The sequence below is a fragment of the Canis lupus genome, chromosome 27 (genome assembly GCF_003254725.2).
Source record: "Canis lupus dingo isolate Sandy chromosome 27, ASM325472v2, whole genome shotgun sequence".
In the NCBI taxonomy this organism is placed as follows: domain Eukaryota; kingdom Metazoa; phylum Chordata; class Mammalia; order Carnivora; family Canidae; genus Canis; species Canis lupus.
In genome coordinates, this window is record NC_064269.1 from 7104430 (window position 1) to 7117368 (window position 12939).

General features: G+C 36.3%; 1 protein-coding gene across 1 annotated transcript in view; it reads left to right on the forward strand.

Annotated features, from left to right (window-relative positions):
- RPAP3 (RNA polymerase II associated protein 3) overlaps window positions 1-12518 on the forward strand; it is a 40347-nt gene extending 27829 nt beyond the window's left edge. The window contains exons 13-17 of the mRNA XM_025477394.2: window positions 6456-6688; window positions 7902-8088; window positions 8898-8995; window positions 9468-9568; window positions 12211-12518. Coding sequence (XP_025333179.1) covers window positions 6456-6688; window positions 7902-8088; window positions 8898-8995; window positions 9468-9568; window positions 12211-12296 — 705 coding nt within the window. The 3' untranslated portion in view covers window positions 12297-12518. The remainder of the gene's footprint in view (window positions 1-6455; window positions 6689-7901; window positions 8089-8897; window positions 8996-9467; window positions 9569-12210) is intronic.
- Window positions 12519-12939: the final 421 nt, after the last annotated feature.

Genomic DNA, 12939 nt, shown 5'->3' on the forward strand with positions numbered 1-12939 from the left:
AAGGCAGCGCTAAACCGCTGAGCCACCCGGCCTGCCCGAATTTAAACATTCCTATATATTTTCTGATATTAAAGGAATTTGAGGTAGCTTTACATTTTATAATAATTATTTTTAATTTCTAGTACCATTTTCATATAGGATTATGACTTTATTACAGTAGCCTTGCATCCTATGTGGGGTTAGATCTAAAATCAGTACCTAAGGTTAACAACAACAGAAATAAGGATGAATGTGATCCACTGCTCAGATCATTTATCAGGTGGAGGTGGTAGGTGCGTCCCCAGCACCACCAAGGTGCAGGAGGCAGAGATGGTTCATAGCCCTGGGTGGTGATGAAGGAAGGGGCCCATGCAGTAGGACGCGCAGGATGGCCTTGGTAAAGGAGGAGGTCCTCTTGTAACCATATTGACTTGCAGAGCAGAAGTGAAAGCTGTGTTGATATGAGAGACAAAAGAGCCAATAATACCAACAACAGCTGAAACCCAAAAGAGCAGGTGTGACCTGCCACCTTTCCTACCCCACCAGATTCCAAGAGAGCAGGATCACGCCAGAAAGCACTCCATCCCACTGGGTGCCACATACAGCTTGAGGGAATAGACACCAAGAGGCTAAATTACTGTCACTACAAGTCACTGCCCATGTGTGCAAATGTAGAATGGCAAGGGTTCCATCCTAGAGGATTAACAGAAGTTATAAACTAATAAGGTAGCATATTCCAGACAGGCAGGCATCTGTGTTTAGGATAACCCTACGTCCCTCCTCCTCCGTGGCTGCAGGAGATGGTTATTTGTTGAGAACAAAAAGAATGAGAATAAAAAGCCCATTCTCCACACGTGGAATCATAATCACTGCTATGGAAAAGTTCTACCTGCTAGCCCATGACCACCTTTTGCTTCCCTTCTTGATAAAGGGGACTTTCTCTGGGAGTTCTGTGGCCTCAGAGACCTCTGGGAGATGGAGATTCCTAGAGTTTTGGAGGGAAACTGAGTGTTTTCTGAGAGGAATATGTTACTTATAAATGTCAGCTAAGCTCAGCTATGTTTGTCTTATTAATTCATAGGTAGGTAGGTCTTATTTTAAATACACCATGAGACACATAGTAATTACGTTTTATGGAAAAAGGAGGCAAAAATTCTAAATAACAGAACAACAGAATAAATAACACAAATGTGTTTTGATTTCTAGTATTAAACCCTAATGATGTATTATGAGAGGCAGTATCAGTTCTAACAGTGACTCAGGGCACAGCAGAAACTGCTCATATGAACACAGCCGAAGGACTTTGTGTGCATCTGGCCCTGCAGTTAACTGATTTTTCTCTCTTCATGACTTCATTTCTAGTGTATGTTTTCTACAAATATGTCACCTCTAACAATTCAGAATATTTTTACCTAGGGTACAACTGGTGGGATTCTGTATAGCACATTTACCAAGGAGGTGGAGCAGTGATGAGTTAGGAAATTTCCCTTACCTGAGACCATTCAAAATTGCACAAAGCACACACTGTAAAGTTGGAGGGATGGCATCTCACCTTTTCCAGTGGTGAGGATTACCGCAGACATTCTAAACAGGTCGGCCACCTCACTGGAAACAGGAAAGGTGGAAACAACAACAACAATCCTGCATAGAGGAGTTCTGGAAGGAGTCAGCCAGGCCAGGAGGCTTCAGCGTTGAGGGTGGTTTCGTCTTGTTTGTGTTATTCCTAGAAATATATAATCAACTCCCTAAGGTCCTCAGGCTTTAAGTACTTTTGGCTTTTGGAAGCATAACCGAGATGACAAGCTGAAAATCGAGAAGCCTGTAGGGTTGAGTTTGCACTTTAAAAATAAATAACATAGCAGACATCTCACACAACCCACAAAACAGAGGTAAAACCAGGAGAGAGGGATGTATAAAAAAGATGATTTCCCAGAAGAAGTACAACTAAAAATGGCCACAGCATTTACCTTGTCCTTCTCTGTGTCCTTGGTAGAGACAGAGCTACTGTTCCCAGGGGAGAGGCACCAGCTTTTGGATCTCATAAAGGCCCTGGAAGAGATGGAGGTTTATTTTGATTTGCATAGACTATGCAGAAATAAAACAGACCCTCCTTTCATTTCTCCACTGCTTTAAACTCTCTCCTACTCTCAGGTCCCTGACTGGCAGCAGAGCATTTCCCACATGCTGAGGTGATCCCCAAGGATAAGGGGGACACCTGTCCTATACTTGGTGAAGACACCACAGGACCCTGGCTTAGGTGTTTCCTAACTCATCAAACAACTGCGGGCTGCTTGGGGCTCAGTCAGCTGGGGAGAAAGTCAGAGGTGTGCCTCTTGGCTCAGAGAACCCAGCATATGGTCTTTGTACAATGCACATCTGCAGGAGTGGTGTACATCTGTCTTTCTGTAAACCACCTCATTCTTTCTCTGCAAGAAACCCCTGCTTTCCAGCTCAGTATGGGGAAATGACACAGCCCATCATATGTGTGTCCTGAGAAACTTGAGGATGGTTACAGTATCCTCAGCCAGGTTTATCCTTACATTATAAAACACTCAATACCATATCTACATCTTTTTTTAAAAAAAAAATAATTAGCACCTAAGGCAAAACTCTAATATAAGCAAATTGTCTTTAAAAATATACATTGCACATTGTTTTTGTACACTGTATTATTTTTCATTAAGTCCAACAAAGCCAGTTTTTTTTCCCTGCAAAAATGTTAGAACAGAAAGTAGCTGGCATGAATTTAGCAATTTGTGTTCTGCTGAATCTTTAAAGTTACTACCTAACTTTATATATATACTTAGATATATGATATCAATGGTAGTTTCTAACATTTATATAATGTATACAAAAGAGTAAGTGAGACAAATTAAGATTTAAAAATTATAAGTGAACACCCATGAAATCACCAATTAGGTAAAAAATTGAAAAGTGTCAGCTCCAGAATCTCCCTGTGTGCCCCTCACTGGTCATGATCCTCTCTCAGTCTTCTGGAAGTAACTTATGCATGGTGGATGCTTTGAGAGCCTTAACAATTTTATAAGGAAGTCAGAGTAGATATTTTATCTTCCTTTTGCAAAGGAAGAAAGGCAAAGTCTTTTGTCAAGTTCATATTTGGTTAGTAACAGAATTTATTAATTTAATGCTTTTCTTTTTTTTTTTTAATTTTTAAAATTTTCATTTATTCAGAGGCGGAGAGAGAGGCAGGCAGAGAGGCAGAGACATAGGCAGAGGGAAAAGCAGGCTCCATGCTGGGAGCCCAATGCGGGACTTGATCCCAGGTCTCCAGGACCACACCCCAGGCTGCAGGTGGTGCTAAATGGCTGCGCCACCGGGGCTGCCCAATTTAATGCTTTTCTAGTGTTCTTTTTTTTTTCTTTTTAAATTAAATAGGCTCCAATACCCAACGTAGGGACTCCCAACTCATGACCCTGAGATCTAGAGTTGTATGCTCTACCGACTGAGCCAGCCAGATGCCCCCCAGTGTTCTTGTTGTGACTTTATTGGATTTTCTGAGACAATGTTTACTTCAGGAGCAGGCATAAATTTAGTTGTTTTTATATATTGTATTTGTTTTCATAGATTATGTTAATGTGCTGCTATTCTTTTCAATAAAGTTTATGTGTTTAATTAAAAATGGTTTTTAAAAAGTGGCTTAAGCTTTTACATCTTTGTAAGAGGTTTTCATAAAAGAATGATTCACAAGGTTTAGAAAAGCCTTTAACAAAGGCTTTGACGGACCTTGTTGTCCGTAATTATAAAAACACAGCCATGTTGTAAATCAAATATCTGTATATGTGATGTCCTGTGCCCAGAATTAGGAGCTTTTATTCATTTGTTGGCTTCTCTTCTCCCTCACTTTAAAAATCAATTAATGTTAGTAATTTGAAAATGCAACATGTATTTATTTAAGTCTTCGTGACAAGATCTCAAATAGAACACCTCTCTGCAATGAAGGATCTGGGACACAAACCATTCTGTAAGTGATCCCAAACAAAATCAGTATCTTACCAGGAAGAGGGAAAATTGCTGTTTATTTTTATAATAAAAATGTGGGCATTATTTAAAAAATAGAAGATGCAATTGAACATAATGTTCTTAAGAGTTGATTTGAGCCCCACTTTATAAACTTTGAAATTTTGGGCAAGTTATCTAATCCCTGTGTGATCCTTACCATTTCTCCTTGAGGATAACTCACAGGTTAGTTTCGATCAAAGGAAATGATATCCATTAATTCTAAGGAAGTTTTAGGTGAAATGAATATGAATTTCTGTCTCAGTCACACATTTGTGAGACAACCTGACCACTGGGGAAAGTGGTTAGGAAAGGGAGGAAGGCCCAGGAAGTGGAGAGTGTCCTAGGAGCACTTGAGTCAATTGAGAGCCTAGGCCAGGGAAGTCTATGTTTCAAGACCAGGATGCTGACATCCTGGGAGTACTTTTGGTGAATCTTCTCTGGAGAGAGTGTAGGAGAACAGTGATGTAGATCACACGGGACCCGGGGTTCCCGGGAAGGGGGTAGTAAATGAAGGGTCTCCTTATCTTATAGTCTCTGCTGAAATGCTTTATTTTGTTTTACTTTCATTTTTCTGTTTTCCTATAGCAAAACTTCACCTTCCTCCTCAGTCCTTTCCTTTCTCTTTCTCCCTGTTTATTTTTCTCTTCCTTTTCTTGAAATGATCATAACGTAGAGCTAAATAAAATGTTATGCATCTAAATTTTAATTTTGAAAAAGGATTAATCATCATATTTTCTTAAATCTTTCTGTAGTGATACATTTTGTGTTTTATTCCTGCTAACCAGCATACTGTCATCCCCTCATCCCTCCCATCCCTCGGTAGCCCTCAGTAGCTCCCAGTACCCACTGGTCTACATTTAATAGAGACCACTGATTAGGAAATTTTTAGATTAAGATCATGTTTACATATCTGTTGTCAGTAAAAGGGTTTGGTTTTACATAGGACTGTATTGATTTAATCCAGTGATTATTGCCTGTCGGAAATTATAGTCTGTTGTGCAGCACTAACACATGCCCATTCTTGGTTAATATCTTCAGAGGAAACTTGCTGTTGAGAGTTCTCAGCAAGGCAAAGGCTTCCGCTTAACATGATTGTGCTTTAACTAGAACTGCTAGTAGGATTCCGTTAACAGTTTTGCTAATAGCTTTTAAAATTTATGTTCATTCATCCAGTAACGCTCGATTGTTACTGTTAGGTCTTCTCTTAGCTATGTTAATACAATATCTGGATTTAACACTGATTTTGATATATATGTCAAAAGTTTTTATATTTATAACTTCTTAATTTAAAATTCAACCATACAGTTGGAATGAACACTTAGAGTATATTGAAGAAAAGTTTATTAAAAATAATAGTATTATATGTAAACTTCAGAAGAAATTAAACATGTTTGACATTTATAATGATTGAAATAAACAGTGAACCCTAATTATTTTATTAAATTAGAAACCATTATGGTCAAGTCTTACCAACTTTGTGAATGTATTTGGCAAATCTTTAATCTTAGGCTGGTTTTATCCAGCAGCTACATATTTAGAAAATCTGCTTAAGTGTTTTTTGTTTTAAATCCATTTAGGTTTTAATGTTAGTCTGTTTCCTACAGAATACTGGTTATTGCCAGACCTTGTTCTGCTTCCCTTGAGTTAGCCCACTGTAGGTTTGGCCATAATTTTTCTTGGCCTTGTTGCCTCTGGGATAAAGCCCAAACTCCTTGACGCGGTGCATAGCTCTTTTATAAGGTGCCTTTAAGCAGCCTTTCATTTCAGGCTTTATCCCCACCACTCCTCCCCTTGCACTAGTCCAATTGGACTTCTCATCTTTCTACTGACCATGCTGTGCCCTTCCACATTACCATTCATCTGTACTTTATCTGTGAAGACTCTCCTGATGCCAGTGTTTGTCTTCCTTCCTCTGTGTTCTCTTAGTATGTTATGCTTTCACCTTTTATAGTATGCATCCCATTGCCTTGTGATTATATATACATACATTTCTTCTTTCTTGCATTCAGACTTAACATATGGTAGGTGCTAGGCATCTTTTTTATTATTATTTTTAAAGATTTTATTTATTTATTCATGAGAGACAGAGACAGAGAGAGACAGAGAGAGAGAAGAAGAGACACAGGCAGAGGGAGAAGCAGGCTCCATGCAGGGAGCCCGACGTGGAACTCGATCCTGGGTCTCCAGGATCATGCCCTGGGCTGAAGGCGGCGCTAAACCGCTGAGCCGCCTGGGCTGCCTCTTTTTTATTCTTTGTATTCTCGGTGTGACTCCTGTCTGTCTAGCCATCAGATTGAATTTACTTAAAACTGTTAGTCTATGAAAATAAAATCTAAGTACATTCTTTAAATATGAAGCAGATGGTAATTGTGAGAACACTGCAACCTTTTAATTTGTGACCCTAAAATAGGAAACCTTTATATGTGGATTTAAAAAATTGATTTTAATTATTTTAGAAACCACTCAAGAAAGTTATTATTGAAGAAACTGGTAATTTGATACAGACTATTGATGTGCCAGAAAGCACTACTGCTGCTCCACAGAGTAATCCTAATCTGGCAAATGGAATAGCAAATGCAGGTGCTCCAAGTAAGAAGAATTCGAGCCAAGATGACCTTTTGCCCACAAGTGATATTCCCAAAGCAAAAGTATTGAAAGTAGAAGAAATCAGTGATACTTCAACCCAGCCGTGAGTAGAAGAAACACTCTTTTTAAGATTGATTTATTTTAAAGAGAGAGAGTGAGGGACAGGGGCAGCAGGAGACGGAGAAGGGGGTCTTATGCAGGTTTTGCACTAAGCATGAGCCTGATGTGGAGCTCAGTCTCACGACCCTTAGATCATAACCTGAGCCTAATCTAAGAGTTGGACGCTTAACTGACTGTGCCACCCAGGTGCCCCAGAAGAAAATTCTTGATACTCATCGAGAATGGTAATAGTTCACTAGAAAATTGATACTACTACCGAGACTTCTGGTTTGTACGTGTTACCGTAATTCTTTGAACTGCTCAACTTCACATTCTAGATTTTCTTTTTTATTTGTACTTACCTGGAGGAGAGGTTTTGCTTAAGGTATGATCACTGTTCCTATACCAGAGTGGGGAATTTGGAGGTAAGAAGGTATCTTGAACAAATTGATTTTGTGCATTTTTACTCTAGAACTGCAATATATGCATTTCACTTTTTAATTCAGCAAAAATCTTTAAGGTTTTAAAAGGAAGCTTCATAAATGTAGAATTTATTCATTATTATTCTAACCACTAATATTTCAGATTATTTGTGAACTCTTTATGTGTAGAATTTTTAGAAATAGTCATGTTTTTGGTTAATGATGAGAATATAAAAGATCTAGATTAATTAGGTTTATTTGGGGATGTTGAAACTTAATTCATACATTCTTGTATTGCCACTCAGCAATCCTACTAAAGTTTTTTTTTTAATGTTGAATTTTAGTGATTTTATTTAAAGTGATAGTGATATTTAGTAATTTGGGAAAACACTAAATGGGCAGACCTTTTAAAAAGAGGAAGCATCTCTTGGTATCTTGGAATATCTTCAAACTTTGATAATTCAGATTTCTGAAAGGCTGAGTTGTATCTGTGATACGTTGTAATGCAGGTTGTAGAAATGGTATACTTCAAAAGGTGGCCAGGCTAAATTAGTCCCAACAGATGAGAATAGTCATTACATAGGCAGCATGTGAAAATTGGCAAAAGCATAATCTATTCTTGCCGAAAATATGTTATTACCGGCTGAAAGAATTTACTACATATAGACTATAAACAGTTACAAAAATATATTAATAAAGTCAGAAATTGAAAATTCACTATTGATGTTTCCTTATGTAAGCTGTATCTATTTATGGTTCTTTTCTAAACTGTTTGATGCCTCTGAAATATTTTAGACCTCAAGTCAAGTTGAAACAGGGTGTATGTCAGTCTTTCCATGAGAAGATTCCTGTAGACATAGACAGAACACCTGCTCAGTTTGTCACTGCTGCTCTTCCTCCAGTTCCTGCTAACTCCTTCCAGCTTGAATCTGATTTCAGACAACTGAAAAATTCTCCAGATATGCTGTATCAGTATTTGAAGGTAAGGAAGAGGAAGCTAGTAGTTCTAGTTTAAGTAAAAGATCAAAGAACTTCTTTTGTTACTGTATGATAATAGTACTGTATTTGCTTTTTGAATAATATGATTGTAGAACTCTTGCCTGCTGCATGTATAACCTTGGCCAGACCATTTGAAATATTTGCAACCAGGAAACCTTTGGAAATAGGTTCTATGTTAAATCTGTGGTAAAATAACTAAATGCTCATTTCAAAAATCCGAACTTAAACTTAATTCTTCATTCTTCAAGATGGGGAAAGAAATTAAAATACACTGAGTGCCTTCCATGTGCCCCAAGCACTACTTGCAATATTTAGACCATCATTCTTTTGAAAATGAGCTCTTATTTGCTCCAAGAAAAAGAATCAGATCTTATGAAATTTACCAAATAATGGATCTTAGCATTATCTTTTTCAAGTGTGATTATAGTAATAATCCCTTATAATTTTCTATTGCATAGAAAATACACAATTACTTCTAACTGCATTATCCTATGTAATTCTGGTTTTTAAACTGTCTAGTTATTTTTATTGCTCCTTGAGAGCTCTCTGAAGTTTCCTGTCTCAGGAAACATGAGATTTTTCTCTGCCTGGAACAGAGTGATTATCTTAAGAGTTCCTCTGACTTTCATTCTTCTATCACAGTTACATTGCAGTGTGACCTCATTATTATTCAGTAAGGACTAGTGCATAATAGTTACTCTTCCCTATATTCCCCTAAGCAGTTGTTGCATACATAATATGTGATATGTGAATGTTGCCATGTTGTAATTTTCTCTTTATGTCTTTTCCAAGCAAATTGAGCCATCCATGTATCCTAAGTTGTTTCAGAAAAATCTAGATCCAGATGTATTCAACCAAATCATTAAAATTCTGCATGACTTTTACATTGAGTAAGTGGAATTTTTTTTGTTATACCTGTGTGTTGTAATGTTACCCTATTTCTAGTGATCTGGCAAAGTCATTTTCCTTGATGTCCTATTATTACCTTCTGTATAGCAAAATTAGCTTGCTAGTAAATTTCACCATTGCAGAAGTTGTGAAGAGGTGACAAGTACAAGCAAAAAAAAGGGAAATGATTAGGTAGGAGGGAAAAGGACTTTCCAACTTTTTTTTTTTTTAAAGAAAGGGAGGTGAAGTGACAAATGTGATAGCAAATTAATAAACCTCATGTTTAAGAATATTATAATTTCTTCAATTGACTTGATAAAGCTCTTCATTTGAGCCCTTAAAATATAGACAGTATCCAGGGAAAAAGGATAAATGAAGACTTATTTATGTATAATTAGAAATATTATGATAGAAAAACAGAATTGTGTGAGCTACTTTTAATTAACCATTTGTTTTATATTTGGATTATTTCAGGAAAGAAGAGCCATCACTCATCTTTGAAATCTTACAAAAACTTTCTGAACTAAAAAGGTTTGATATGGCAGTGATGTTTATGTCAGAACCTGAGAAAAAAAGTAAGTTCTGTGAAGAAAGCTTTTCCAGATCTCTTTATGACATGTTCCTTTATTTACTCAGCACATGATAGTGGACATTTACTGAATATTTACTGTGTATAAGATACAGTTAAATTTAAATTACAATTAAGTTAAATTGAATTACAGTTACATAAAATCAAATCTTTGAATCTTGACAGCAGCATTATGAGGTAAAGGTGTGATTATCAATTCCCTTTTACAAAGGTGGAAACTGAGGCACAGAGAGGTAAGGAACCTGACCAAGGTCACCTAGGTAGGAAGCCAGACCCAGGATTTAAACTTATACATTCTGGCTTTATAGTCTGGACTCTACTGCTTGACAATGCCTTAAAGTGTAATGGTTGAGAGCTTGCTGTCGTGGAACATGTGAAGGGTACCTCCCACAGAAGCATGTCACTGGGCATGGGTGCAGGGAGGTTTACCCCATTCTTTGAGAACCCATTTCCTTGTGTATATTTGATTGAAGCTGAATCCTCAAAGAAGTACAGGAGCCTGCTAAATGAAAGGAGTAGGGAAGAGTTTTAGACCCTGGGAATGATGTATGCAGAAGTTCAGAGGCAGGAAAGAGCAGATTGACTTCAGAAAATTAAAAGAAGGGCAGCCCGGGTGGCTCAGTGGTTTAGCACCACCTTCAGCCAAGGGCCTGATCCTAGAGACCCGGGATCAAGTCCCACATTGGGCTCCCTGCATGGAGCCTGCTTCTCCCTCTGCCTGTGTCTCTGCCCCCCCGCCCCCTGTGTTTCTCATGAATAAATAAATAAAATCTTAAAAAAAAAAAAAAAGAAGAAAATTAAAAGAAGTACAGTGCAGCTGGATTGTAGAGTCGGGGGGAGAATTGGCAGTGATGAGCCTGCAGAATTATACTCCCTGTTTATTTCTGCAGCACGGTCTTTCCCGTGAAGTGTCAGTTTAGGGAAACCTTAGGTAAAATCAAACTGTGCAGGAACTTCAATTACTAAGAGTTTTGGGCTTTACTCTAGTTTTAGGAAAAATAAAAATTATTAGAATGCAAGAGTACCAGGTTTTTAGTCTTAAAAATAGCAGAAACTGCACCATTTTCATTTGTCTCCTAGACTAAACATACTCGGGTCCGGCTCCTTCTCTTGTTTCTAGCAGCAATAGTGAATGAGTCTGAATTACTAAGAAAAATATATGCTACATTATACTTAAGAGAAGTGGACATGAAAAAAAAAAAAAAAAGAAGTGGACATGTCATTTTACATAAGTTTTTAAAATAGAGTTTAAACTAAAAGATGTTTCTGTTTTATCTTTACTCGGAAACAGTCTGAAAATACTGAAGTTTTCTGAAAAATACTAGCTTCTCTTGTTACAATTTTAACAACTTCTACTACCTTTTTTCAATTACTCTGCTCTACCACACAGACTTTATATTTTTTGGTATACCAAGCTGGTAAACTTATTGGCCTTCAGTGCTTTGCATTTGGCCGTTTCCTCAGCCTAGCATATCTTCCCCTTGCCTGCTTCTTCACTTCATTCAGTTTCCACCTAAGAGTTACCACCTTGGAGATACTTTTCCTCCACAGACCTACTCAGAATAACTGCCTGCCTCCCTTTATCACCCTCTGGCTTATTACCCTTCTTTATTTTTCTTCATAATATGTAACTAGCTGCAAATATTTCATGTATTTGTTTATTGTTTTTCTTTCCCTTAATAGAATGAAAACTCCATGAGAGCAGGAACTTTGTGTACCTTGTTCTTAGTGCTTAGTGCATAGCAACCTGTCAGTGTAAATGCACTGAATAAGTGAATTTCTTGCTACTGTCATGTGATAATGCAGATGTACTAAAGAATGTGAATTGGTTCTTTAGACTGGCGTACAGCAGTACTGTCTTGGTGGGGTGACCATTATCAGCTGAGCTAAACAGGGGGAGCACCTGGAATGGTTCCTGAACTGTAACTAAGCATTCAGTCGCTGTTTGCTGTTGTTACTTTCCTTATCATTAACGACCGGTAGCCAGTGTTCATGTTGAATTATAGAGTTTCCCAAAGTGTTGAGTGTGGACCATTCAGTGGTAGGAAAGGTGTTTTATAGGCAAGTTTTGTTTTATTTTTAATAGTTATATATATTATTGGATATTATAAAAATGTATAGCTAACATGATTTTGTAAATGTTATTACTAAGTTTCCATTTACAGTAGTGGGTACAAAATTTTCTTCTAAGATAAAATGGTTTCAGTTTGAAAAACAGTTAATTAAAATATTAAGTAAATATAGCTGTTACAAAGGGCAAAAATGTTTAAGGTAGTATAGAATGAATTAAGTTTAATCTGCAAGATTAATGTTATTGAGAAAGTAGGGGAAATGTTTTTACAAAATATTTTGGTAAGAAACATTAGATTTCTGTATAATTTTCTCAGATTAGCTATTTAAATATCTGAAGTAAATAAATAAATACATAAATACATAAATACATAAATACATAAATAAATATCTGAAGTAGAATTTATAAATAATCCTAATGGTTATTGCTTTAAAATATAAAAGTTTTTTTTTTAATATAGAAGGTTTTATTTGACAAGTCAGATTACTCTCTTTAAATTTCGATTCACTTAGTTTTTATAAAATGAAGATTAAAATAACATTTTTTTCTTTTTTCAGTTGCACATGTATTGTTCAATCACATAGACAAATCAGGATTGAAGGATAAATCTATTGAAGAACTCAAGAAAAGATATGGTGGTTGATTTTCATTTTTACTGTGAAATTACTGTCTTTGACTTTCATGTAAATTTTTTAATTGAAAATAAAGTATTTTGCTTTTTAAGAAAATGAATCATACAGGAAAAGATTATCTTTAGGCACAGTTTAATTAACTGTACAGTGAGTCAAGTCATGAGAAATGTACTCAAGTGAACTATTTATAAGTCATTTTCCAAAAATAAAAATATAATGATGTATACTTGTAACGTTCAGTATTTTATGTCATTTCAAATTTTAAATCTAGATGCATTCTTCAGTGTCTGTAATCTTAACATTATTTTTATATTTTCATAAGTTTTTGTAGCCACAGGACAAGGTTGCTTCATTAGCATATGAATAAAGTTATAGTTGTATAGCGATTGTTAAGTAGATAAACAGATTTTTTAAAAAATAATATCATTGGGCTAGTTTACTAACATAGAACTATTTAGTTGCAGGATGTGTATTTTTAGTATTTACATTGAATGGAGACCTAACTATACTCTTTAAATTGGCTTACTTCAAGAGTCATAGCATCCTTATATTTTCATCCTGCAGTTTTTTTCCCTCATGATATTCACATTATATGTCATCTAAAGGCATATAATAATCTAAAGCAAAGTGGAAAAAATTTTAAATCTAGGACTG